The sequence below is a fragment of the Aulonocara stuartgranti genome, assembly GCF_965226115.1.
Source record: "Aulonocara stuartgranti genome assembly, chromosome: 11".
NCBI lineage: Eukaryota > Metazoa > Chordata > Actinopteri > Cichliformes > Cichlidae > Aulonocara > Aulonocara stuartgranti.
The window spans coordinates 6,441,443-6,468,416 of NC_138947.1; the positions used below are offsets into that span (position 1 = coordinate 6,441,443).

The 26,974-nt window shown below is 40.9% G+C and overlaps 1 protein-coding gene and 1 long non-coding RNA gene across 6 annotated transcripts in view; both read right to left on the minus strand.

Moving 5' to 3' along the window:
* The window catches only part of LOC309717530 (zinc finger MYM-type protein 1-like), a 122,474-nt gene extending 111,104 nt beyond the window's left edge, over nt 1-11,370 (minus strand). Inside the window, exons 1-5 of one of the 4 annotated variants that reach the window (XM_082552186.1) lie at nt 10,795-11,370; nt 8,032-8,873; nt 7,351-7,548; nt 6,960-7,170; nt 6,095-6,693 (exon numbers count right to left, since the gene is read on the minus strand). In XM_082552186.1, the coding sequence (XP_082408312.1) occupies nt 6,432-6,693; nt 6,960-7,170; nt 7,351-7,548; nt 8,032-8,764 (1,404 nt within the window). In that variant the 5' untranslated portion in view covers nt 8,765-8,873; nt 10,795-11,370 and the 3' untranslated portion in view covers nt 6,095-6,431. The other 3 variants (XM_082552184.1, XM_082552185.1, XR_014279723.1) reach the window with 3 other exon arrangements.
* A 5,492-nt stretch (nt 11,371-16,862) lies between these two features.
* Nucleotides 16,863-24,598, minus strand: LOC309717533. 2 transcript variants are annotated; one of them, XR_014279725.1, is made up of 5 exons: nt 21,403-24,598; nt 21,102-21,184; nt 20,834-20,931; nt 19,456-20,714; nt 16,863-18,698 (listed from the first exon to the last, which is right to left on the minus strand). It is a non-coding gene; the product is annotated as an uncharacterized lncRNA (long non-coding RNA). The 2 variants fall into 2 exon arrangements; XR_014279726.1 differs by having other exon boundaries at nt 16,863-20,714.
* Between the last annotated feature and the right edge of the window lie 2,376 nt (nt 24,599-26,974).

Consider the following 26,974-nt stretch of genomic DNA (forward strand, 5'->3'; position numbering starts at 1 on the left):
CTGTGTGAAAGGAACAGGAGAACCACCGCCCGGGATGGCAGCATGCTATGCAGCATCGGCAGAGGAGCAATGACAGGAGGTGGAACATGACTCTTTGTTCCCACAACGCCGGAGAAAGCTGCGAGGACGGGAGAACCCACCCGACAGGTTGGGATCGGGCTGGCACGCGCAGGACATCACAGGTGAGCTCACCGGTAATTTAGTTAGATCCTATAATGAATTGGGTCAGAGGGAAAGCCCAGTGCAGACTGGTCCGGGAACGCGCAAGGTGGGGCTGGGAGGGACGGGACAAATTGAAGTACTGGTGAGGCCAGACAAGCCTGTGGTGAAACGGTTTAGGAGTCGGAGAGCCGATGTGCCACCTGCTAGAATAAACCATGCACCCGATATTAACACCAGACAGTGCGCAAAAGACACCTTCAACCTAATTCAAGCTGTACATCATAAAAATGTGGTAAAGGAAGCATTGGAAACGGGCATTTACCCACGGGCCATGGTAAAGCAGGCCACCAGACTTTCTGATTTTATTAAACCAGCAGCACCGAATGATAAGGTTAAAGCGCAACTAGCGGATAACACAGACTCCTGGACGAAGAACAACATGAACATTCTGTATGCAAATTATGAAGTTGTGATACAGTCTTTGAAATATGTGAAAATGAACAAGGTGTCACTCGATATTGCAAAAGGGTGGGCAGGGAAGAGATATGGGGCCCGGTTGAAGGCCTCCACTTTTACAATTGTGGAATCACTTTTGGTTTTGAGAGACGACGAGCGTGGGAAACAGTTGGAGGGCGGGCATCCACAGGCAGAAAATGGAGAGGGAGGAGAGGGGATAGCGGTTGAAGCACTAGGAATAGATTTAAATGATGAGGAGCAATTTCCAGCGTTGCCGACTCAGGCACCCATAAAATTGAATTTTGCTAAAAAAACAAAACAAACAAACAAACAAAACCCACACGCTTTCTGTAGGCGAATGGAGAACGCTAATGGAGTAGATACAAGAAGTAAAGAAATATGGGGAGGGGAATGCCCGCACCTCGCTTGGGGAGGGTGGGGAGTTTAGTTTTAAGGCGAAGTTGAAGGCTAAGGAGGGAGGGAGGGAGGACGACAGTGGGGAGGGAGGGTCTGATTCATCCCAATAAGATGGTTTGCTCTAATGTGGCTGTAGATTTGAATACAGGGATTGAGGAGTTACCTGCATCTCCCTCTGCTTCCTTTTTGGCACACTCAGGGGCAGGGGTGGATTTCGCCCGGTCACCGGCGCCTCCTATATTGACGACGCCTCATTCAGCCCCTCCGCGCTCCCGGCGTCCACCTAGCGAGCTTTACCGGCCTGCAGCTAACCAGCTCCGAATTTAAAAAAAAAAAAAAAAAAAAAATATAATAATTTATATATATATATATATATATATATATATATATATATATATATATATATATATATATATATATATATATATATATATATATATAATTTATTAGGAGGTGGGGGAAATGACGATAGAACAACGGGAAAAAGAGGAGTAGAGTCTCGCTTGCCCGCTCTGATCCCCTCCATCCTAATTTAACTGTAACCTGGACCTGAATGAACATAACAGCGGTGATAATAGTACCGCTAGTGTCAGGAGCTGATCAAGCTGCAAAATCTGGAGCAAAAGCTTGAGCCAATAAAGAGTCTCTTGCTGGACATTGACTTTAGGTATGCTCAGTTCTACGAGCCGTAGGGTCGGACGTGCGATGATCAAAGGCCTAGGCAGTTTTATTTGTTACCAAAAATACATAAACAACCAGACACTTGGATGGTCCCTTATGAGATTCCACCTGGGAGACCGATTGTTTCTGACTGCAGTAGCTCCACCTACAACATATCGCAATACACAGACCTCTTTTTGGGACCTCTCTCCAACTGGCACCCCAGTTATCTTAAGGACACTTATCACTTTTTGCAGACGATACGTCCCATGGTCGTGCCTGAACAAGCCTTTCTATTCACTATAGACATTGATAGTTTACATACTAATATCAATACACAGATGGGTCTAGCGGCAGTAAAAAAACATCTTTCTGAGATACCCGGACGCTAAGCGCCCAGATACGGAGATTCTCCAACTGCTGAAACTCTGTCTTACCAATAACGATTTTCAATTTGACAATAATTATTACTTACAGGTTGAGGGCACGGCCATGGGGCAGAGATATGCACCGTCATATGCTACTATTTATATGAGCGAGTGGGAGAGGGAAGCGTTGGCCAAATGCGCACTGCAACCCATATTCTATCTCCGGGTTTTGGATGATATTATAGGCGCGTGGGCCCATGGAGAGGAGAGTTTTAAAGTGTTTGTGCAGGTCTTGAATACACACAATCATTCAAACATGAGACAAATCATTCACAAATTAATTTCCTAGACAGTGTTTTTTTTGAAACAGTGAATGGTCAGAAAAGAATGAGAACGAAGGTGTATTTCAAACCCACGGATACGCACGTACTCATGCATCGTACCAGTTACCACCCGCCTCATACATTTCGTGGCATAATTAAAATCCCAAATCCTCAGATTTCACCAGATTTATTGAAAAGAAACAGACTTGCATGAGGTGATAACAGTACTATTTAGGAGCCTGAGGAGGCGGGGTTACTTGCGCTCCTTTTTAAGGAGAGTACGCAGGGAGACATTAGCTTCTCTCCTCCCTTCTCCCACTCGCCTTTCCCAAACTAAAGGTATGAGTCGATCGAACGTGGGGACAGGGCAGCGGCTGTTTGAGACTGAGACCCGACCTCCTACAGAATTAGGGGCAGAGGATATGGTGGAAGAGAAGTTACTCCTCCCTTTTGTCTGTACCTTCCATCGGGATTACACCGTTTTTAAGTGGCATACAAGAGCATTTTAGAGTAATGCAACCGGGCTGGGAGGTACCCAGTCAGGCGCGGGTAATTAGAGCTCCCAGGAAGAATCCCAGTCTTGGGGACATTTTGGTGAGGGCGAAACTAGAAGGTAGGGTTAGAACACCTCCAGAAAAGTTGTTGTGCCATTTGGCACATAGATACATGGTGTCTAACCATGTATCTTGTTCATTTGTACGGATCACGTACGGACATCATGATTGCTGTACCGGACTTTATTTTTTTTTGCAAGCCAGCCTGAAGAAGGTTCATTGTAACCGAAACGTCGCGTTTTGGCTTGCAAGTATATTTGACTTTTGTAATTTTGAGTTACGCTAAAATAAAGCACTCAGTTATCTACTCAGTCGCAGTTTGTCTCATCCATTAGAAGAGAACGGCTTGACGCTGCTTGTTTTGAATTTTAGCAGCAACGCAGCTAAACAAAGTTTAGAGGCATTGTTCCAATCATGTCCACATGGGAGACAGAGGACAACTGGACCGTGTTTCGCCGGAGAAGAGGCCGGAATGAGGATCGCTACTGGTCGGCCGATATGAGTAGACAAAGGACGGCCCGACACACCAGCTACCCCAGCCGCAACAGCCCGAGGACCTACGCGTCAGTTGTTAGAGGACGGGGACAAAACAATGATTATCGCCCTTTCCAAACACGGGACCGAAATTCGAGAAGGGAACGGCCGGCTGTGAATCACTTTGTGACCCGACACCGGGGAGGGAACTTTCAGCAGAGACCAACCCAAGATAATCGCTATTTAAAACCCACTCGTTCGGAGCGAGCTGGGCCGCCTGAAGATAGAATACAATCAGACGACCCAGATTTTTCTGCCAAGGTCCGTATAATTCACAGACTCATTAAAGCGATCCATCATCTTAAGAATGTATCAAATGACATTTATCCTCCGTCTTTGAATAAGTTACAAATAGAAATCCCTGATGAAGCCTTCTTGTTTTCTATTGATATTGACAGTCTGTACACAAACATTGACATCCAGGAAGGAATTAACTCAGACGAATTTTCCAAAAATATCTGGACAAAAAAAAGAGACCGGACAAAGAATTAATACAATTGTTAGAAATCAACCTTACAAGAAATGATTTCGAATTCAACGGGGATTTCTATTTACAGGTAAAGGGTACAGCCATGGGTAAAAAATTCGCTCCAGCTTACGCCAATATTTTCATGGCTGAATGGGAGTCTGAAGCCTTAAGCAAGTGTGTTAAAAAGCCACTATATTATTACAGGTTCCTGGACGACATTTGGGGAATATGGCATCACTCTGAGCAAGATTTTGAAGGGTTCCTGAATACCCTAAATGGCCATAATGCCTCAATAAAGCTTAAATCCACATTTCATAAAACCAAGATTGATTTTCTGGACACGACAACATTCAAGGGCCCAAATTTTCTAACTGACCACAGATTGGATGTAAAAGTGTTCTTTAAACCCACGGATACACATGCCCTACTGTTTAAAACCAGTTTTCACCCAAAACATACATTTGCTGGGCTTATTAAATCACAATTACTCCGTTTTCACAGAATCTGCACGCAGCAATGTGATTTTAAACAGGCCACCAGAATCCTATTTGCGGCACTCGCCACTAGAGGGTATAGTCGCTCTTTCTTAAGAAAGTGCCTTAAATCATTTCTAATAACCAAACCAAACCAATTGATGTGTCCCCCCCCATGCTCCCAGTATGGGTGACATATTCCCCTGCGTCGTGCAAATTGGTTGGAACGATTAGGACCCATTTTCAAAATCTTCTTCAAAGAAACCAAATCTTGACTGACCACAGAATAATCGCAGCCTTTAGGAGGAACAGGAACCTGGGTGATTTTCTTATTAAGGCAAAGGTGCCACCGCTCTCTGAACCTAAGTCCAGAGACCAAGGAAAACAATTTTTTTCACCACCAGAAGTGGGTACAGAGTCTCTCTCTCCCTCTCTCTAATAAAAATAAGAAATATTGATATCAGATGGACTAGACAGTTTCCTCTGGCACTGATATTGCATGTACACTTTAGAGATTGTAAACAAATTGTGTTTTATAAAAACTAACAAAGAATTGTGTGGTTATGTTGATTACTAAACAAAAGCACAAAAGCACTCAGTGTCTTGTGGAGGCTAAATCCCCTCCACAATTTAATGCAGGAATCTGTCTGCCTTTCTTGTTTTAATATAGTGTTTTTAGTTAATTTATTAGAATTTATATTTTATTATATCTACCACTCTTCCCGTTAGCTCAGAAGCTGAATATTTTCACAATCATTTAATACAAGAACCAGTCAGTCATAAGGGATCGACTACAGTATATTCCAAAGAGGACCATCGAGGGAAGGAGAAGAGGAGCAGAGAAGTTGAACAGGAGTCTCAAAGAAGAAATCTGGATGATCCAGCGGCCCCTAGGACCGTGCAATAAAAACTTTAACGAAAGAGAACTAAATCAAACTGTGACAGGGAGAACATACTCTTTATCTCTGCCTGACCCCATCACACTCAATTAACTGATTTTAATTAGTAGGCCTTCTCTCCACATCATGTCATAGGCTTTTTCTATATCAAAAAAAAAAAAAAAAAAAAAAAAAACTGCCACGACCCTCTTTATTTGTGCTTTCCTGACTTTGTGTTCCAAACACAACACCGGATCCCTTGAATTTCTCCCTCTTCTGAACCCACTTTGATTTATCATTTGCTCCATCATTTTACAGATACTCGATGTTAAAGCTATAGGTCTGTAATTTCCTTGGTTTGTATCAACCTTCCGCTGTTGCCCGCCACTGCCTCTTTCCACCTTCTGAAGTGTTCAAGTGAGCTCTGGTCTTAAATCCCTGTAGACATTGATTACACACAGGTGTTGCCAATCCGAGTAGACAACACGCCTTCTTCCCAAGGTGGAAACACTGGTACAATGGAAAAAAACAGCACTCACCTGGAACATGACAGGGTTGTTGTGATTGGGTTTCTCTGTATTACTGTCTTTTTTTTGCTGAAAAAAAATTTTTTTGAACTGAACTGAATTTCCACAGCTAGACATGAGCGTGACACTGATAATATCCTTCTTAGAAGGGAGGCTTTCTATACAATCAGTTGAAGGTCTGTATTTGATTTGAAAGCTGTTAAATGAAATAATAAACTAAATTCACAGAAAAACAATAATACAGTTCTTTATGAAAACTAGTTTATTTGATCGAAAAAAACCAAACATAAACACTCAAACAATCATAAAGAACCAGAGAATTTCTCATCGTAATATTGTTGAACCAAACCTTTAAAAAACAAAACAAAACAGTAGATTATTTCATCACATCATTTTAACTATGTGTAAAGTTCTCTGCAGCAACAAAACTTCTTGCTCTGACCTTCATTTATTTTAAAGGTGGTGTTGCATGCATTGTGAGTCCTTGGGTTACTGACAGTTACAGAACTGAGGACCTGCTGCATCTACATGAAAGTCACATGAGGCACTGGAGGAAAACTGTATAATAATATAATTTTTGTTTGTATAGTTCACTTTGCACTGCTCAGGGTTAGAATCGTGTTTCCACTCTTTCCCAAATGCAGTCGCATTCTTGCAAAACGTCCCTTTCGGGCATTGTGGTCATGATGCTGAACCTGTTCCTGGAGATCTCCTGCAGCTCCTTGATCAGTCCCTCCACAGATGGACTGGGCCAAGTTTTGTTTTCGTCACTTATAAGAATGTATGTCTGTCTCTTGATCAGCTCCAGTCGCTCCAGGTGTCGCAGCTTGTTGAGGAACAGCAGGTCTCTTGTTGGTTCCTCACGGTGGAAGCTACAGAAGACAAGACAGGAAAAAACGTCAGCTCTAGTTGCGTGTTGGCAACGATAGACCCATAATGGGAAATTGTTGAGACGATTTTCTGTAGTGTTTCAGTTGTACTTAAGAAATCAAGACAGAGAAAAGCTTCATTTGCAGCAAAATGTAAATGACGACACTTTTTTCAAGTGAGATGATTTGATGCTGCAGGTCACACATAAACCATCAAATGGAACTTTTACTTTGTAATAGTAATATAAATAAAAATCTGCTGGGCATACCGTATCCTAAGAGTCTTGAGTTGAGGAAACAGTGTAGGAAGCCGTTTGCAGAGACTGTCAGCAAAGCGGTTCTTATCTATGTCCAGATGCTCAAGTCGCTGGAGTTGAGATGCAATGGAGCTCATCTGGCATGCGCATATGGATGTTCGCAGTGTCAGACTGGTCACCTGGGATGGAAGGTCTTCCGTATAAGAGGCAAGAAAATTCCCTCCTATAAGGAAAGAAACGACAGGACAGAAGTTACAGAAAACAGTTTTGGCCTGGAGCTTCACACAGCTTCACTTAAAAAAACAAACAAACAAACAAAAGGATGCATGCAAGACAACAGATTTTTGCTTACTACACACACTTACACACACAATACAAAGATTAAATGCATGTTTTGACTCACCAATGATTGAGAGTGATTCCAGCTGTTGCAGATGACTGAGCCAGGAATAGAGGTTGCACTGGAGACCATCCCAGGGGTACCTGTAGTGGACAGCAAGCGACTTGAGTGAAGTCAGACCCCTCAGCGCATCCTCCGACAGGATGATTTCTGTGTAATTGACTAACTCCAAAGAGATCAGTTCTGGGCCGCCGTACTCTCCTACAGGATAAAAGAGGTGGTTAGTTAAACATTTAGTCTCTGTCAGTTAAGTTTAGCATAGTCACACAATACTGCACAACAGGCTGTGTGCTCACAATACTAATCAGAATAATATGTATTTATGAATGTAATCAGAATAATAATTCCTAAGGAAATTATGTGGCTTAGACAGTTGGTCCAAGATAGTAACAGTAATAGACTAAACCAATTAAATAATACAATATATTACAAGAAATAGCACTAATATATACAAATCGCTCAATTATAAACATCAAGAATATTACAGAGGTGAAATATATATAATAATGCAGCATGTGTGCAGCTCAACTGACTTCAATATGATGGGTTTTGTTCCAATATTAAGGCATAATGTCAAGAAAATATTGTATTTTCTTGATGAAAAGCTCTTGTCAAAGGTGTAAAAAGTGACTGTATTGGTTCTGATGCTTGCAAGTGTAAAATATAATCAGGAGACTGGCTTACCTGGGTTTTCTGGGTCCAATGGGTAGAAGTAGTTGTTGGGCAGTGGCACTGGTGGCTCCCCTTTCATTCCCCAGGATAAGTGTTTGAGTTTCTTCAGGCTTAGCAGCAGGTTGTGGAAGATGCAGGAGGGCACTGGCCTCATCCTCTCAAGCCCTTCACTTTCCTGCTGGTGGAACAGCAAGTACTCCAGGTTGACCAAGTGTGACACGCTATTGATGAACGCCACAGTGTCGTCGCAGGACATCTGAATGTTGCAGACGCTGAGGTGAGTCAACCGCTCGACTAGTTGCTGACTCTGACACTGCACCACGAACGGCCCAACCCAGGTGGCGTTTCGTACCCCAAGACTCGTCAGGTTGGGGAATTCACACAGGTTGTCTAAGTATTTCATCTTGTAATATCGCCGTTCCCTCACACAGACAATGGTGTTGAGCGATGGGAGGGACTTGCTGAGGATTTTCCAATCTTTGGGTCGTAAATGTCGCACTGTGGCACGGCTGACCCCACGGCACTGCACGGTGTCCCAGAATCCAGATGTGTAGCGGGGAAAGTTGGAGAGTCCTGCTGTATAATCCTTCCACAGGGACGGGTGGTCGATGAGATCTCTGAAGTGTCTGCAGCAGAGGCGGGCTGTGTGCTTTTCCTCAGTGTTCAAGTAGCCGAACACCAAAACCCAAACTTCAGGTGGCAGATATGGTAGCTCCTGGACCTTCATGTTGACTGTTTGAGCCATTGCACCTCAATTCCTTACACAAATTCAACCAATGCAGAGGCCGCAGACCTACAATTAATAGTCCTTTGTCCCTGAGTAATCACACTGATTCGCTGAAATGTAGGAGCACCTGGAAAGGGAACAACAACAGTTTACAACTCAGGCTAAACAAAAAATGACCAAGACCTCACTTAAGCTCTTTTTTTATGTAAAAGGTGTTTATTTTTGCCCCAAACTATTCAGGCAAGCCTCACACCTCCATCAAGACTGTAATATGAAATAACTATCCCAACGTCCTTGTGGGTTGCCATGTGAATTTAAAGAAGCTTGTTGAGGTGAAATTTGCTTGTGCCTGTGAGTCACTGAAAACAAGGCCTCCTTGTATTCATCTCCAAACAAATAAATTAATCTCTGACTCAGTCTGGCTTCATGAAACGTGGATATAAAAAGTCATATTATTATTACAATCCTAGATTATTTTCACAAAGCATTTCATGCACACGTTAATTCCCTACAGCCAGCCAAAAAGAAACAAATGAAGGATAATCTGAGATGTGTTTTAACAGAAAAACCACTTTCACTCCCAAAATTACTTAAAACAGGTTAATAAAGATCTATCCATTAGTGATGGGATTTCCGGCTCTTTTTAGAGATCCGGCTCTTTCGGTTCGGCTCACTAAAAAGAGCCGGCTCTTTCGGCTCCGAACCGGCTCTTCAGGTTGTTTTGTTGCTTTAATTAATTTATTATTAACAATAATATAAAATTATGCACAAAAGGAATTACTAACGTAAAAACAAGTGGTTTTATTTATATATGTTTATATATAAATATATGCGGTGGCCCCTAGAGACAAAACACGTATAAACTCCAAAACACATTTCTAGCATGAACTGAACTTCCAAAGCAGAGCTACTAGATCACTTAAATCACACAATTGAAAGCATGTGTGTATTGTTTGTGTATTTATACACAGGCACTCATATATATATTCAAATAATTTAAAAAAAAGTTCATTTACCTGTTATTACCACACACCAAATCCGGTCGTTGGTACTTGCTGGCTTGTGTAGCCACAAGATAACAAAGGCTCAACACTGTGCCCAGCATCCTGGAGCACTTCTGTTGTCTTTTGTACGTGTTTTGAGTTTTTATGTGCTTCTGAGCTTTTATATGCTTCTGAGTTTTTACGTGCTTCGGAGTTTGTACGTGTTTTTACGTGTTTTGGAGTTTTTACGTGTTTTGGAGTTTGTACGTGTTTTTACGTATTTTGGAGTTTGTACATGCTTCAGAGTTCGTACGTGATTTGAAGTTTGTATGTGCTTTGTCTCTAGGGGCCACCGTAAATATACTTTTATTTATTCACTCCACATAAAATGTAATAAATAAATCATATAATACAAAAATCAACTATTCACATTTCAAGTTTTAACTATTTAAATTTTCAGCTTTTTCCTTTCACAAATTTAAAGTGAAAAGAACACAAAACACTGCAAACCACAACACAATTAAATATAAATTATAATATGAAAACTAAAAGAACATGCATATTCTCTGTCATATGGACCTGCATGAATAAACTTTCTCAATCCTTTATCATCTGCAACCGAAAATAGTTGTGGATGATTACTATACCTTTCTAATGTTGTTGTCCCTGCCTCTCTTTCTCTCTCTCTGGCTCTGTTCCTGTGCTACTGAGTGTAACTACCGCCCCTCCCCCCTCTGCCCAGCGTAAAGCACAAGGCTCGCGTGCAGAGTGAAGCGGAAAAAAAGTGCGAGAGAGAGAGGCTGAGAGAAAAAAAAACAAAAAAAACCACGTGACGGCTCGCGATAAGGAGCCGGCTCGCGATAAGGAGCCGGCTCGCGTCGTTCACGTCAAAGAGCCGGCTCTAAGAGCCATTTCGTTCGCGAACGACCCATCACTACTATCCATACTTTAAATGCTTAACTTGACGAAAACAGCATTGCAGTACATCTAACCAGCAGAGATGCTACAACAGGTAAACTTGAACTACACAGCAAATTATAGTTTGTGGCAGAGAATAATCCTTACCTTGCAGGAGTTTCTGAAAAGTGATGAAGAAGCTCTTCCAGCCTGCACACACACTGGGCCAAAGCAGAGTGACCATCCCTGGTCTGTGACCCTTAAAAAGCTTGCTGGTACTTAATTAACATATGACTTTGTCAATAAAATAATCCCTGTATATCCTCCTATTTGTCTGCTGTTGACATCAGTCAAGTGGGGTGTGTCAACGACTCCTTTTACACCTCAAAAACTCTCGATAGGTCAATCAAAGGTGCTTGAGCTCAGGTGGCAGAGCAGGTCAGCCACTAATCAGAAGGTCGGTTGTTCGATCCCAGGCTGCCTCCTGGCTGCATGCCAAATATCCTTGGGCAAGATACTAACCCCATGTTTTTGATACAGACCACTGGTGGTGGTCAGAGGGCCCGGTGGCGCCTGTGTCCAGCAGCCTCGCCTCTGTCAGTGCGCGTCAGGACAGCTGTGGCTACAATGTAGCTTGCTATCGCCAGTGTGTGAATGTGTGTGTGAATGGGTGAATGACTGAATGTAGTGTAAAGCGCTTTGGGGTCCTTAAGGACTAGAAAAGCGCTATACAAATGCAGGCCATTTACCATTTACTTGAGGCTGAAGCTCATCACTCCATTGTTGTGTCCCAGACTGCTTGATCACATCACTTACACCCACTAATTTCATGTCCCTTCTCTTTCTCATATGCATCTGAAAGCTCACCATGACATATTGCTGTTGCATGTGTTCATGCAGAATTCCTGTGTAAAACGTCTAAACTAGCACACTTAGAAAACAACACCAGTCACACTGCGCCACCCATTTTTGTCCCTTTTTCTTAGCTAAATGTAAATCAAAGTAAAGAATATTTTCAATGTTTCATTTAAAAGAGTTTATTTCAAGCTTGTAATAACTGAATGTTCTACAGCACCAAAGGTTTTGTAATCACATCAGAGTTACACAGATCTTATCTGCAGTCCATCACTGTATATCAGCTAACTCAGAGGCCAGCAAAAATCTGTTTTTAGCATGTTATTTTCAGCAGCCCAAAATCTGCATGGAGCCACATGTGACTACTCTGTAGTAGGTTATTTTTTTTATGCACTTTAACTTTATCCATGATCACTTACAAAAACAGTCCAATTAAAGTAAGAACTGATCTAATCTTTAGATGATGATTAATTTCTTCCAAATCCTTTTGGAGCAGCTAGAGCGGGGGTGTTCAACTCCAGTCCTCGAGAGCTACACACCTGAATCAAATGCTAGCTTGTTATCAAGCCTTTGCCAAACTTGATGGCACGCTGAAGCACATCTGATTCAGCTGTGTTGGAGTAGGGATGCGTCTAAAAGCTGCAGGACAGTAGCTCTCGGGGAATCTAGTTGAACATCCCCGCTCTAGCTGCTACAAATGGATTTGGAAGAAATTTATCATCATCATCTAAAGATTAGATCAGTTCTTACTTTGATTTGACTGTTTTTGATACAGTTAAAGTGCATAAACAAATAACCTACTACAGAGCTAGAGGATCGTTTCTACAGACTGAAGAATGGCAATAAAGATCTTCACGTTTCCTATCACAGTTAATACATGCATAAAATTTGTGCCAAATATTTTATGTAGAGTATGTCAGTAAATTTCAGCTGAGGGGACTCTGTGATCATTTTGTACAGGTCTGGAGGATTTTCATTCAACAGTGAATAAAAGTTCTAAATAGAAATACGATAACAAGCTTAATGCTCTCTAATTAATTTCCCCCATGAAACCATACAAAAGTATTACAAATAAGATAATAACAAAATAACAGTTTAACATTATAACACACATCTAACTGAAAACTGATTCTCCCCCGCAGAGCCAGTTAGAAAAAAGTAAATGACGGGAGAATGTGAGATGGTTTTAACAGAAGTATCGACCACTTTCTCCCACCAAAACCACTGCAAACATCTTTTTAATGATGCACTAGCATAACAAAGAAACAGAGAAAGCAGGGACGAGAGGGCGTCGTACAACTGTGAATTAAACAAAACCTGCATAACCTTTATCTGCTGTTTGCAATCTACATGTATTCGTCTCAGGGCTGGCTGGGTCAACGAGTCTCAACAGCTCTCTGTAGCTAAAGACCTCAAAAGAGGGGTTAAAGTTCATGCCTGGTCTAAACCAGTCAGCCGTTTTCAGACATGCAAAAAAGCTACACACTGTTCTACACATTAAAGGACAGAAGTGCATGTGAGAGTGGGAAAAACTATGGGAAAACATAGGTGCCACTTAAAGGAAACTATTAAAGAAGCAGCACCAGAGTCAGAAAAAAATCAAATGTATTTAAGTGTTATTTAATAAAAATCACTTGTGGCTCAGAATCAGTATTTATGGGCAATTCTATCCTCTTAAGCGTGAATGATCGGTCTACTAGAAAATTAATCAGTTACCTGAAAAAATACCTGAAAACAAATTTTAGTTTAAATGAAACAAAATGGTTAAAATAATTGTAATATTATCTTTTATTATTAAAATCTTAATCACAGTCAGTTTGTTAAAATGTTTTTGGGGGCAACAAAAAATATATTCTATATGAAAAAATCTTACAGCATAAATTTAGCTTAATTCAAATCTCTACTGGCTCAATGCACCAAAATAGATTTGTCACATGAAGATGCCCAAAGACTTTGAAACACAAAGAATAAACTCGTGCATAATGTTGAATCAATCATTGATGATAAGTCATATCAACTTTTTAAAAGTGAATATGTAATGTTTGTAAAAACTTTGTTTTTTTGTTGTTTTATCAAAGAAGTGATGAGCAGTTTGCATCAGCATAATCAAAAATCAACACTTTAACTCTAGTTTGGTCATTTTTATTCATTTTGTTTGAGTGCAGCTGAGCTCCGTCGGATCTATTTTAAGCTGAAGAAGTGAAGCTGGCCAAGAAGCGTAACAGTGAGGTAAGCTGTCCTCATATCACTGTGTTACTGTACATCAACATGAGAGTAGACACTGCTGATTTTTAGAATGTGAATCAGCTGTGAGACAAGCCAGGAGAGAAAAGCTGGTCATTATGTGGACTTACTCTCTGCAATGGACACATAAATACCAGAAAATGCAACTCTTCGATTTCCTTTCCAATTAGTTTTTCTAAAGACTCCTAAAAACTTTCATTCTTGTGTATTGTAAGAATTCCTAAGCAATGCAAATAAAGTATTTAGTGACGAAAGTAACTTGAAAAAATATACAAAATGCAAAGAGTTGATAAAAATAAAAACATGGGTAAACATGCACAAGGAGAACAGAGTGATAAATGATAAGGTGGAGACCATATGCACCAGTGATTGGACACATGAAAACAACCGTGAAAGGTGAAAACAATCGTTAACAACCTTTAACACCTTCAACAGCTCGACCCTCATTAGTGTCACCTGTAGTTGTCACACTAATGAGGGTGGAGCAGAAAAACCATAAAAGAGGGAAACAAAGGAAACAGACACACAAAGAGACTTCTTACATAAACAACAGAGTGTCACACTAACAGTTTTTTTTTTTAGATTTAATTTCTGAACCTAACAGAATGTAATGCAATAACAGGCTTTGAGTTTTTTGTGATGTGGCTAAAATCAATGTTTTACATGCAAGTCTGCTTTAAGTTTAACATCCTGCAAGATTCCGCTGTTTTCTAACAGGTTATTTTCCCAGTGTCCAATCATTATATTACGTTACGTTAGGGTGGGCAAGTCAAGAACGGTGAGATAAAGACCAAATGAACCAATCTAAAGAAAATGTTGCACATACATTGTCAGAGCAATTAATATCTTTATCAGGCTTGTCATAAAAATGCCTGGAGGTCAGAAACTATCCAGCACCCTGAACGGCTTTTTATCCTTTCTCGCTCTCTCTCTCTCTCCTTTTCATTAACAACAACTTGCTATTGAAATTTCACTTATCAGTGCTGGGGCATATTTATCCCTCTCCAATTTTCTTCCAATATATATTAGAAAATCAGTTCGGTTTAAATGCTCAGTTTGTTTTTCCACAAGTTAACAGGACTTCATGACCATGGTGAATAGGTCAGATAAATCTTCAAATTAAATAATAATAATAATAAAGTATTGTGCAGGGTTTTCACCAAGTAGGCCAATAACTACAAAGACCTAAAATAAATTCATGTTCTAAGTTAGATGTATTCAGGGCTGGACTGGGCCAAAAATCGGCCCGGGCATTTAGACTAGAGACCAGCCCACCAGGTACTATAGGAAAAACCATAAAGCCTTTGAATGAAAACAAACGCTGTTGTCACAGTGATGTACACTGTCTTGTTGGTATATATGTATCAATCTAATAAACTTAAACCTACACCATCCTAAACAGTACTAAACAGTACCCGAAAGTAGACTGCTTGGTCGAGTTAACCTCCTGAACTATCTACAACACAGGGTGAAAACCTGAAATTAAGACAGAGAAGACTAGAGGTGAGACGTGATCATTACTGATAACAGATTTAGATATATTTTCATAAACCATTCATTTGCCACATCAATAAACAGTATGGCAGGGCAAAATATTTTTTCTAACATGGCAACCTTTAAAAAGTGAAAGGAGACAGAAAGACAGGTGAGAAAGAATACAACTTAATTGACTTTTTGATGGCATTTTACACACAGTACTGGTACAGTATCTAGAAAATGTGGGAAAATACTGGCATCATATACAGTACTTAGCTACTTCTGAAGAAAATATGATGGGACCCTAAAAAAAATTACTATGTACAGTAATGGATTTCTATACATTTTACATCAGATGAAAACGTTTGCTGTAAGATTCAGATAACTATTTGTTAAAAGCGAGACATGAGAATAAGAAAGAAAAGTATATCTTTGTGTTCCCCTCTCCCTGTTAATGCCCTACCTGCCCCCCTGGCAAAACTTTGCTAGATCTGCCCCTGCACAGTTACCAGCTGTCAGCTACTTAGAAAAGGATCCTGGTGTTATTTCTCTCTCAGAAACAGTTTATAACTTCCCTTCAACTCATTCATGTCACCTAAAAGGTAAACCTGTTTCTCCATCACCTGTTCAGCTCTGATGATTCAGTAAGGACATCTCCTGGGCCCTATTTCAGGAAGCCGGTTTAGTGCAAACTCTGAGTAAGTATACCCTGAGTTAACGAAAACTCTGGGTTTTCGGTTTCACAAAGCGAGTTTAGATTAATTCTGAGTGAGTTACTATGACGACACACTCCGTGAAGCTAACCTGCCCCCTAGCAGGTTTACTTCAACTAACCCTGACCTTCTCCGCCTCTTTGTCGGAAACCTGACTGTAGGAAGTGTCAGACATGGCCTGCCCCTTCCTTGAAGAGCCAGTAGATGTTGAAGCCCAAATTCTCTGCAGAGCTCTCCGCCGGGAGAGAGTGATTAGAGCGCGTTCGGACATTTTATCATTTCCTGATGATTTCCTGTGTGAACGTTACCGTTTTTCAGCACAATCTATAATTTATTTGAATAACCTCCTCAGGCCTAATACTGCTCATGTGACATTCTCTCAGTTCTGTACATATTATTTGTATTGCACTTCGGTTTTTTGCAAACGGGAGCTTTCTGTATAATATTGGTGACGCTGAGCACGTTTCCAAGGCTGTTTCCATCTGTCGGGCAGTCAGGAATGTTACAGTTGCACTGAAACGTCTCCTGTACTCGTTTGTGGTGTTCCCCGGTCATAGACCCACAAGATTCATCAAAGAGGGATGCCACAAAATTGCAAGTATCAGGATGAACGAAACTTAATTCATGATGTGGTGATATTTGAACTACTACTTAAATTTTACATTTATGTTCACGGTTCCCAGGCGTGATTGTCTGTATAGATGGCACTCACATTCCAATCATTGCTCCTTCAGTAAATGAAGGAGACTATGTGTTAAAGATATTCTATTTTAACAAGTACTCAGATGCAATGAAATATCACTCAGACACTTAGAGCAGTTTTAAACGTGCACAGGTGAGAGACTCAGGGAGAGACTCACACACCTCCTTGGTGCAGTCTGGCTTTATTTATACACATCATGAAGCATACAAAAACATTATCACAAATGTGGAAGCCAACTGCTCAGCCTCTGTGAGTGGTGGTGGTGGTGGAGGACCCCCACCTGTTTTTCGGGCCTCCGCTTTTTTTTCTGTTGGCTATAACGGGTCACATTTGAGCATACAGAGTAAGCAAATATGTACTTGTAATGTGCTCAGATAATTTCAATAAGTGCTTACAGAGGGGGAATTAATGTAGCCTCTAACTGCAATTGATTTACATCGGACAAACAGACCAAGCACTATGGCTCATAATACAATTACACCTTACCTGTTTGGACTATATTTTTATATTTCATTTTTACTTGCTGCCAGGAACGTTTGGGGCCTGTTGGGTTGCACCTGCGCTCACATCACATCACAAAATAAAATGTATAAAATACAAAACATAATAAAATAACGTGTTAAATGGGTGGAAATCCCTAGATCAATGTTTAAATTAACACTCACGCATTGACTCTGTCGGCTATATTTTGCCATGCATGCTCCCTTTCTTTTGCAGCTGAGGCTGTGTTACTTTTTTTCCGCAAAATTTGCATGTTATCGGCATATGCTGCCATCAGAATTTCGGCCTCAAGCGCTGTAAAATACATTGACCGCGCCTTTTTTCCCTCCGTCTCCATGTATCCTTTATGTATCCTCGTGCGCGCACTTAATTTGGGGTTAAAGCAACTCCGCGTTGATTGAACTAATTGTTATCAGCCTTTCTGAAACCGAATATTCCGAGTTGGACAGTTCGGGGTTACTCAACCCTGAGTATCGTTTTTCACTCTGAGTTTTCTCCGCTGATAAACAAACAAGAGAGAAAAGCCGATCAGCTGATCATTGCTCAGTTTCATGATTGAAGTAGAAACAGGAGGGAGGGGGAGAGAATGAGAGAAGAAGAGGCAGCTGTGCAGCAAAGACAGAATAACTCCAACTTTGTCTTTTTCATTGTAGCTGAAGTCCGGGACAAACTGCGTTCCTTTTCACCTCAATACAAAATGCGCAATATTTTCTCTGAATACGAGATGAGTCCCTTTTTTACCGGATGGTTGGAAACTCTAATAACTAACCTTACAAATAAAATAAGATAAAACAAGTTCAACATCAATAATATCATAGCACCCGCCCAGCAATATAGAAACTCCGTCATGCTCCGTCATTCGGAGGTGGGGTGCCCCCGGCCTCTCGGCCTGGGGCTCGGTCACTCAGGCACAGCTGGCTGCCGGCGGAGCCCATGGGCACGTCACTGCAACTCCCCCTGGCTTCTGCTCCGCGGCTGCTGGGTGAGCCCTCATCTGGGACTCTCCTCAGCTCTTTCTGGAACAGTGGCGCGGCTGCCCCTCTGTTAGTCTTCCTTGGTCTCTTGTGTTCTGGGGGCCTCTGGATGTCTGGAGTTTTGATCTCCTCCATACCTGCTTCATGCCCTGGAGGACGGGGCTGTGCCCCCCCCCCCCCCCACCCTCTAGCAGATCATTACATGAAGGAACCTTTTAAAAAAACAAGCACGTCCATGCTCACAGGTGTACACACGGGTGATCACACCCACAAACTACACCCTTTTTGGCTCCTACCTCAAAGCACACTGTGTGCTGTTGATCTTATGTGCTGCACAATAATGTTTAATATTTAGTATTTACTGTCATATTCCCATATATCATTGTGATGTTGTTTATTCTATTACTCTTGTTCTCTTCTGCTTGTTTTCTTTTTTCTTTCTCAACAGGTGATCCAGGTGATCGATATATGCATTTTTTTTTCTTTTTTGTTTTTCTCTGCCCGTTCTGTTGGTTTTTGTCTTTTGCCCTTCTCCCCCGTCCCTCTTCTCAGCTGTTTCTCTTTCCCTCTTTCTTTCTCCCCTTCTTTCCCCGAGTCAGGTCTGTCCTGTATTCAGTAAGTGAAAATAAAACAAACAATAAAAGGTAAATCAAATGGACCATTACGGCAAGGCTGGGATGGTCAATTTGGTAAAGTAAATCCGTTGGGCATTTTTCTTTGCCTTTAGACAACAATTCTGATGGCAAAAGAGCCAAACAGGACAGGCAAAAAAAAAAAAAGAAAGAAAAAAAGAATGAAATGAAAATAATTTGAATGAAAACAACGGAATTAGAATGAACAGAACAGAATATGAATGAAAACAATGGAAGTTGAACGAAAGCAACAGAATTTGAATGAAAACAATGGAAGTTTAAAACAAACAACAGAATTAGAATGAAAACAACATAATTAGAATGTACAGAACAGAGTTTGAATGAAAACAATGGAATTAGAATGAACTGAACAGAATTTGAATCAAAACAATGGAATTAGAATGAAAACAACGGAATTTGAATCAAAACAACGGAATTTGAATGAAAACAACTGAATTTGAACGAAAACAACAGAATTTGAATAAAAAGAGTAGAATTAGAATGAAAACAAAATCATTTGAATGAAAACAACGGAATTTCAATAAAAAGAATGGAATTAGAATGAAATGAAGAAAAAAAGAGAGAGAAAAAAAAAAGAAACTCCGTCATGCTAGCTAGTACACAGTACAAGTTATTGTAACTGACTGTAAAAAGTCAGCATAACGAAAATAAACTCCACCTAAACTTGGTTTATATCTGACCCAGATAGACTGCAGGTCATAACTTCTTACCTGAAGTTCAGTTCACCGCCTCGGGTCTCTGCTCCTCCTGCCTTTCCGTCATCCACCTGCCAGCGTGTTACATCTGCTGGCCTCCACCACTTGCTAATGTTACTGAATCTCTGGATTCAGTAACATTAGCAAGCAATTGAGTTATTTTTACACACCTCCCAGCATCTGGCCAATCCACCACCTTTCAGTGTTTATGAAGTACACTTCATGGCACTCCTGCTTGCATATCTCTGACATCTTAGTGGTGCAGCAGCCGTCGATAGAGCCAGCCCTGCAAACCTGTGGATGGACGTTGCAGTGGACAGTGGGAGGATGCATCCTTAAGCTCTCTTTGCAGACCACCCTATGTGATTCTCCACTTGCCGACTAGATGAGACAAACCGCAGGACACAGTTGCAGCACCCCATCCATGTCTGATCTATCTTCAGCAGATCCAGCAACACTGCCAGGGACTTCCTGGCATGTATTGGAGTTGTGACAGAAATGGTCCGGGAACAGGATACTCAGGTTAATCTCGTGTGGACACATGTACATAGCTGCAAACATTGTAGTCTTCAAATGCTGCTTATGCATTGCACATTTGTTTTTGTTGTTGTTGTTTTTGTTGTTGCTGATATGTACTCTCTTTATTTGTAATTATGACTTGGCATCATGTCAATACCTGTTGATTAAATGGATTCAGTGACTATTACTGTTTGATTCCATTTATTGCGAAAATAAGACTTGTAACGTCCAACACAAAGGGCACAATGTCACCAAATGATTTAAAGGAAAGTGTCTGCAATGCAGGAAATAGAAGGTGTCTGGTGCCTGGAAAATCATCTCAACACACAAATGTCACAGAACTGTCAAAGAAAATTAGAGGGGCGCAGCAGTCATTTTGGGATCAGACGTTCCAGGATTGAAAAAAGTCTGTCCCTTCGCTCCTTGCTCTCCTGCGCCCTTCTCTCCTCTGCCTCCCTTTGTTGCTGCATGTCCTCCCTGATGAGGTTGAGCAGCTCGTCATCCCGATCCCATTTCCTCTTCCTTGCTGTTGTCCGTGGCTGACTGTCTCCCTCATCAGTGTCAGATTCTGCTACGTTCTGGTCACCCACTGCTGAACTTGGCCCTGGAGTGTCCTCAGGGAGAGTGGACAGTAGGAAAGGGGGCCTGATGGACGGCCTCTATCCTATTACTTCGTCCATGAGCGCATACCAGGGCCAAGTGGCAGCAGTGGGCTTCCCACTTACACCCTCGCCTGACCCTGGATACTTGCAGTCCTAAAGGCAGGGGAAATAAAAACACGACAGTTAACACATGATAACACCACAACACTTCTTAGCAGGTGTACATTTACTAACTTGTGTCCTCGTGACTTATCTGCTTGAGAAGAACATACTTTGTATTTTGTCTTGAGGTTATCCCACTTTTTCCCTGCCTGCAAGGGGGTGACTGTCCCCTGCAAGCCCATCTTCTCCAGTATAGTCCTGATCACACCTGAAAAATAAGAGCAGACAGAAACCTTTGCAACTATGTTGATCCCCACATCCGAATGTTTGCACATCAGCACGCCAGAGTGATACCGAATGGACATCACAGGTTCTGTGCAGCATGAGGGTTCATGAAACTACACTCATATATGGGTGTGAATTGATTTGTTCTTGTACCTCCATGCAACAGTGGCAGTATTCTTCACCCCAGTGAAGAGGTGGTCGCAATCTGATGAGGAGAGTTGTTTGCTCTTTGTTCCCTGCAACGTATCACAGACCGATTAATTAGCAAGATATAACGTAGCTGTATGTGAGTGGCAATGCATGACAAACTGCTGGGGCCACCATACTAGTTCACGTGTAATCTATCACGGGGATTCTATGGATTATAAGCTAAACACAGGCATATGCCCAGAGACTACCAACAGAACCGCTATGGGGTTTTCACTTTTGTAACACCAGATTTTCAAGTACTTACATTTGAATGCGGATTCCTCTCCCACTGTCACGCCTGGTTCGCCCGCCATTGTTCCGATCCAAAATCCTTCTATTGGTTCGGAATTTATGCGGCAGGTGGCCCGCAATGACTCCTGGGATATAGTAGGAAATGAAGGATACATCGGACCCATCCTTAGAATTCAGGGCAAAGTAGGACGCATTTGTCGCCACATTTTGAGCACTCTTTGGATTCGGACAGCCTTCGTCACGTCGCTGTGACGTCATTGCCTCCAAATGTGGCATTGGCGTATCCTTTCCCTGGTTTCAGACACGACTAACCTTCAAATTCGCAGAGAGGTAGGACGCATTTGTCGCCACATTTTGAGTGCTCTTTGAATTCGGACAGCTTTCGCCAAGTCGCTGTGACCTCATTGCATCCAAATATGGCATTTTAAGCATCCTTCCCCTGAATTTGGACACAGACAAAGTTGCAACATGTTTGCGTAGCTGTGTTGACCTAAGGAGTTCAGGACTTTGTGCACCACAGTCATTTGCATAAATCCTGAGACAGTCCTGTCCTCTGTAAGGAGTCAAACAGTTGGGTCTTGCAAAGAGGAAGGGGTTTTCTTCCGGGACTCCACACTCTAGTCTTCTGCTTATGAGCTGCGTTAGGGCTTCAAACATGTCTGGTGATAACAGTACAGCAACCTTTCGGCCTCTTTTACCCTTAATTTCAACACGATTGAAATGTGCACACAGTTGTTGCTCAAACTTAGAGAGGCCAACTGCAACATCCTTATGTAGGGCAGCTGTGTCCCTTTGAAGAAACGCTTCCAGCTGCATCTTTGAAACCTCTCCTCCTCTTCTTCGATTGAATAAAATAATTTTTGACAGAGTTATTCTGCAAAGTTCCCCATAGGCTTGTGGTGATGGATTATTTTTCAATTTCTCTGATGCTGAATTTGCCATCTTTTCAAGCTATTGGTGAAGACGCTGCACATCCTCAGTGAAAGGGAGTGTGGATGGCTTGTTAAAGTGCTTGTCACTCAGAGTTGTTAAAGCTCTGCGAAGGATAAGCTCAGACCATTTTGATGCGTACAGTTTTTTTTAAAAGTCTGGGTTGACTTTTCCAGCTCATTGTCTTCTGCTGTCAGAGCCCTACACTGTATGATGTTAAATATCTTGTGCAATGAGTGACCCAACTTTAGAGCAAGACTTGGAGTTGTATAGAAGAGCCTGTCTTCATCAAACCCAGCCACCTCCTTGACAGCTTGGATAAGTTTATGAAAATTTGCAGGTCTGATCCCATCCTCAAGGTTGTATATCGAATCTTCCTTGAGAAGAATGTAAAAGTCACTTCGCACAGCAGCAGAAACTTCATCATCTTTCATCACAGTTAAAAGCTTCCATACACCTTGGGATATTTGTTGACACTAGTGATGGGTCGTTCGCGAACGAAATGGCTCTTAGAGCCGACTCTTTGACGTGAACGACGCGAGCCGGCTCCTTATCGCGAGCCGTCACGTGGGGTTTTTTTTTTTTCTTTCTCTCAGCCTCTCTCTCGCACTTTTTTTCCGTTTCACTCTGCACTAGTGATGGGTCGTTCGCGAACGAAATGGCTCTTAGAGCCGGTTCTTTGACGTGAACGACGCGAGCCGGCTCCTTATCGCGAGCCGTCACGTTTTTTTTTTTGTTTTTTTTTCCTTTCTCTCAGCCTCTCTCTCGCACTTTTTTTCCGCTGCACTCTGCAAGCGAGCCTTGTGCTTTATGCTGGGCAGAGGGGGGGAGGGGCGGTAGTTACACTCAGTAGCACAGGAACAGAGCCAGAGAGAGAGAAAGAGAGGCAGGGACAACAACATTAGAAAGGTATAGTAATCATCCACAACTATTTTCGGTTGCAGATGATAAAGGATTCAGAAAGTTTATTCATGCAGGCCCATATGACAGAGAATATGCATGTTCTTTTTGTTTTCATATTATAATTTATATTTAATTGTGTTGTGGTTTGCAGTGTTTTGTGTTGTTTCACTTTAAATTTGTAAAAGAAAAAAGCTGAAAATTTAAATAGTTAAAACTTGAAATGTGAATAGTTGATTTTTGTATTATGTGATTTATTTATTACATTTTATGTGGAGTGAATAAATAAAAGTATATTTACGGTGGCCCCTAGAGACAAAGCACATACAAACTTCAAATCACGTACGAACTCTGAAGCATGTACAAACTCCAAAACACGTAAAAACTCCAAAACACGTAAAAACTCCAAAACACGTAAAAACACGTACAAACTCCGAAGCACGTAAAAACTCAGAAGCATATAAAAACTCAGAAGCACATAAAAACTCAAAACACGTACAAAAGACAACAGAAGTGCTCCAGGATGCTGGGCGCAGTGTTGAGCCTTTGTTATCTTGTGGCTACACAAGCCAGCAAGTACCAACGACCGGATTTGGTGTGTGGTAGTAACAGGTAAATGAACTTTTTTTTTAATTATTTGAATATATATGAGTGCCTGTGTATAAATACACAAACAATACACACATGCTTTCAATTGTGTAATTTAAGTGATCTAGTAGCTCTGCTTTGGAAGTTCAGTTCATGCTAGAAATGTGTTTTGGAGTTTGTACGTGTTTTGTCTCTAGGGGCCACCGCATATATTTATATATAAACATATATAAATAAAACCACTTGTTTTTACGTTAGTAATTCCTTTTGTGCATAATTTTATATTATTGTTAATAATAAATTAATTAAAGCAACAAAACAACCTGAAGAGCCGGTTCGGAGCCGAAAGAGCCGGCTCTTTTTAGTGAGCCGAACCGAAAGAGCCGGATCTGTAAAAAGAGCCGGAAATCCCATCACTACTCTGCAGCGAGCCTTGTGCTTTACGCTGGGCAGAGGGGGGAGGGGCGGTAGTTACACTCAGTAGCACAGGAACAGAGCCAGAGAGAGAGAAAGAGAGGCAGGGACAACAACATTAGAAAGGTATAGTAATCATCCACAACTATTTTCGGTTGCAGATGATAAAGGATTGAGAAAGTTTATTCATGCAGGTCCATATGACAGAGAATATGCATGTTCTTTTAGTTTTCATATTATAATTTATATTTAATTGTGTTGTGGTTTGCAGTGTTTTGTGTTCTTTTCACTTTAAATTTGTGAAAGGAAAAAGCTGAAAATTTAAATAGTTAAAACTTGAAATGTGAATAGTTGATTTTTGTATTATATGATTTATTTATTACATTTTATGTGGAGTGAATAAATAAAAGTATATTTACGGTGGCCCCTAGAGACAAAGCACATACAAACTTCAAATCACGTACGAACTCTGAAGCATGTACAAACTCCAAAATACGTAAAAACACGTACAAACTCCAAAACACGTAAAAACTCCAAAACACGTAAAAACACGTACAAACTCCGAAGCACGTAAAAACTCAGAAGCATATAAAAGCTCAGAAGCACATAAAAACTCAAAACACGTACAAAAGACAACAGAAGTGCTCCAGGATGCTGGGCACAGTGTTGAGCCTTTGTTATCTTGTGGCTACACAAGCCAGCAAGTACCAACGACCGGATTTGGTGTGTGGTAATAACAGGTAAATGAACTTTTTTTTAAATTATTTGAATATATATATGAGTGCCTGTGTATAAATACACAAACAATACACACATGCTTTCAATTGTGTAATTTAAGTGATCTAGTAGCTCTGCTTTGGAAGTTCAGTTCATGCTAGAAATGTGTTTTGGAGTTTGTACGTGTTTTGTCTCTAGGGGCCACCGCATATATTTATATATAAACATATATAAATAAAACCACTTGTTTTTACGTTAGTAATTCCTTTTGTGCATAATTTTATATTATTGTTAATAATAAATTAATTAAAGCAACAAAACAACCTGAAGAGCCGGTTCGGAGCCGAAAGAGCCGGCTCTTTTTAGTGAGCCGAACCGAAAGAGCCGGATCTGTAAAAAGAGCCGGAAATCCCATCACTACTCTGCAGCGAGCCTTGTGCTTTACGCTGGGCAGAGGGGGGAGGGGCGGTAGTTACACTCAGTAGCACAGGAACAGAGCCAGAGAGAGAGAAAGAGAGGCAGGGACAACAACATTAGAAAGGTATAGTAATCATCCACAACTATTTTCGGTTGCAGATGATAAAGGATTGAGAAAGTTTATTCATGCAGGTCCATATGACAGAGAATATGCATGTTCTTTTAGTTTTCATATTATAATTTATATTTAATTGTGTTGTGGTTTGCAGTGTTTTGTGTTCTTTTCACTTTAAATTTGTGAAAGGAAAAAGCTGAAAATTTAAATAGTTAAAACTTGAAATGTGAATAGTTGATTTTTGTATTATATGATTTATTTATTACATTTTATGTGGAGTGAATAAATAAAAGTATATTTACGGTGGCCCCTAGAGACAAAGCACATACAAACTTCAAATCACGTACGAACTCTGAAGCATGTACAAACTCCAAAATACGTAAAAACACGTACAAACTCCAAAACACGTAAAAACTCCAAAACACGTAAAAACACGTACAAACTCCGAAGCACGTAAAAACTCAGAAGCATATAAAAGCTCAGAAGCACATAAAAACTCAAAACACGTACAAAAGACAACAGAAGTGCTCCAGGATGCTGGGCACAGTGTTGAGCCTTTGTTATCTTGTGGCTACACAAGCCAGCAAGTACCAACGACCGGATTTGGTGTGTGGTAATAACAGGTAAATGAACTTTTTTTTTAATTATTTGAATATATATATGAGTGCCTGTGTATAAATACACAAACAATACACACATGCTTTCAATTGTGTGATTTAAGTGATCTAGTAGCTCTGCTTTGGAAGTTCAGTTCATGCTAGAAATGTGTTTTGGAGTTTATACGTGTTTTGTCTCTAGGGGCCACCGCATATATTTATATATAAACATATATAAATAAAACCACTTGTTTTTACGTTAGTAATTCCTTTTGTGCATAATTTTATATTATTGTTAATAATAAATTAATTAAAGCAACAAAACAACCTGAAGAGCCGGTTCGGAGCCGAAAGAGCCGGCTCTTTTTAGTGAGCCGAACCGAAAGAGCCGGATCTCTAAAAAGAGCCGGAAATCCCATCACTACAGCTCATTGTCTTCTGCTGTCAGAGCCCTACACTGTATGATATTAAATATCTTGTGCAATGAGTGACCCAACTTTAGAGCAAGACTTGGAGTTGTATAGGAGAGCCTGTCTTCATCAAACCCAGCCACCTCCTTGACAGCTTGGATAAGTTTATGAAAATTTGCAGGTCTGATCCCATCCTCAAGGTTGTATATCGAATCTTCCTTGAGAAGAATGTAAAAGTCACTTCGCACAGCAGCAGAAACTTCATCATCTTTCATCACAGTTAAAAGCTTCCATACACCTTGGGATATTTGTTGACACAGTGTTGAGTCCACCATCATGGACAAGGACAAGACTTTTTCTTCCTGCCTTTTCATCAGCCTCCATCGTTTTGAGAGACATTTACGAGGTCTCTCCGAAGGTACATTCCTTGACAATACATGCAGTGCACATTAGTGATGTGCGATGCCACTGATTTTCTTTCCAATCCGATACCAAGTA